This window comes from Perkinsus marinus (genome assembly GCF_000006405.1).
Source record: "Perkinsus marinus ATCC 50983 genomic scaffold scf_1104296962944, whole genome shotgun sequence".
In the NCBI taxonomy this organism is placed as follows: domain Eukaryota; phylum Perkinsozoa; order Perkinsida; family Perkinsidae; genus Perkinsus; species Perkinsus marinus.
Window position 1 is genome coordinate 1 of NW_003205244.1, and position 989 is coordinate 989.

At 56.1% G+C, this 989-nt stretch overlaps 1 protein-coding gene across 1 annotated transcript; it reads left to right on the forward strand.

The window, feature by feature from the left end:
- Positions 1 to 393: 393 nt before the first annotated feature.
- Pmar_PMAR017819 (hypothetical protein) lies at positions 394 to 691 on the forward strand (the record flags this gene model as incomplete). Its single annotated transcript, XM_002771385.1, has 1 exon — positions 394 to 691. A coding segment is annotated over one exon (298 nt), but the record flags the coding sequence as incomplete, so codon positions are not given.
- Positions 692 to 989: the final 298 nt, after the last annotated feature.

The following is a 989-nucleotide window of genomic DNA, read 5'->3' on the forward strand; positions in this document are numbered from 1 at the left end:
ACAGGGGCTGATACCAACTCGGCCTCTGCTCTATGGCACTCTAAGACTAGCCAGGTGCCGTCTCGCATGCGCGGCAGAGGAGAGACGGTCGAACTCTTCCTCAGCAAATTTGATCTGGAGGTTATCAATGGTAACAAAGAGACTCCATCCTTTCAGAACGCGCGCGGGGACGTGAGTTGGATAGACGCGGCGTGCGTCTCAGCCAATATCCGCTCGTCCCCTGCCATAACCCTTTCTAGCTCTGTGTCAGACCACTGTCCCCTCCTGTGGGAGGTACACTGGGGAGATGACCCACTGGCCGCCAACCGCAAATTCTGTGGTGGGCGCCTCCGTCGGCAACGACGTTATGCTAGCAACACGGACTGGCCCAAGTTTGAAGATGAAGTACATAGAATGGGACCATCGTTGGAACCAGTATCAATCAACGAAGTCGAAGTGCTCGCGGTACGGCTTCAAGCAGTGGCAGCGAGAGCGGTGCGAGTAGCCACACCGGTGTATACTCGGAAGCGTAAAAGGGACAACAGCGCTCAGTGGTGGTCTTCGGAGCTATCACGCCTGAGGCGAGATTGCTCTAGAAAGCAGGCTGCTCTATGCAAAGCCCGGCGCCAAGGTGAGCTCAGCATCGAGGCTCTCGCCGAAGCATCAAGGATAGCTAGGAGACGCTACACTCATGCAATCAAGAAAGCCAAAAGTAAGAGCTTCAGGGACTGGGTTAGCCGCCTTGGGGACAATCGGGCCTTGAAGTCCCTTATGGAGGAGGCGCCCATCGACGTCGAATCGGTCGACGCCGAAGAGGCAGCATCCGCATTTTTCGGAGACACCGTCTCGCCCAGGGTATACATTCCCAGTACTCGGGTCTCTCTCGAAGATATGGGAGGACCGATCACCCGAGAGGAGCTTGAAAGTGCTATAGCTGCTCGCCCTAGAGGCCGAGCACCTGGATCTGATGACGTCGCATACGAGCACATCTCCGTAGCCTGGAAATGTAA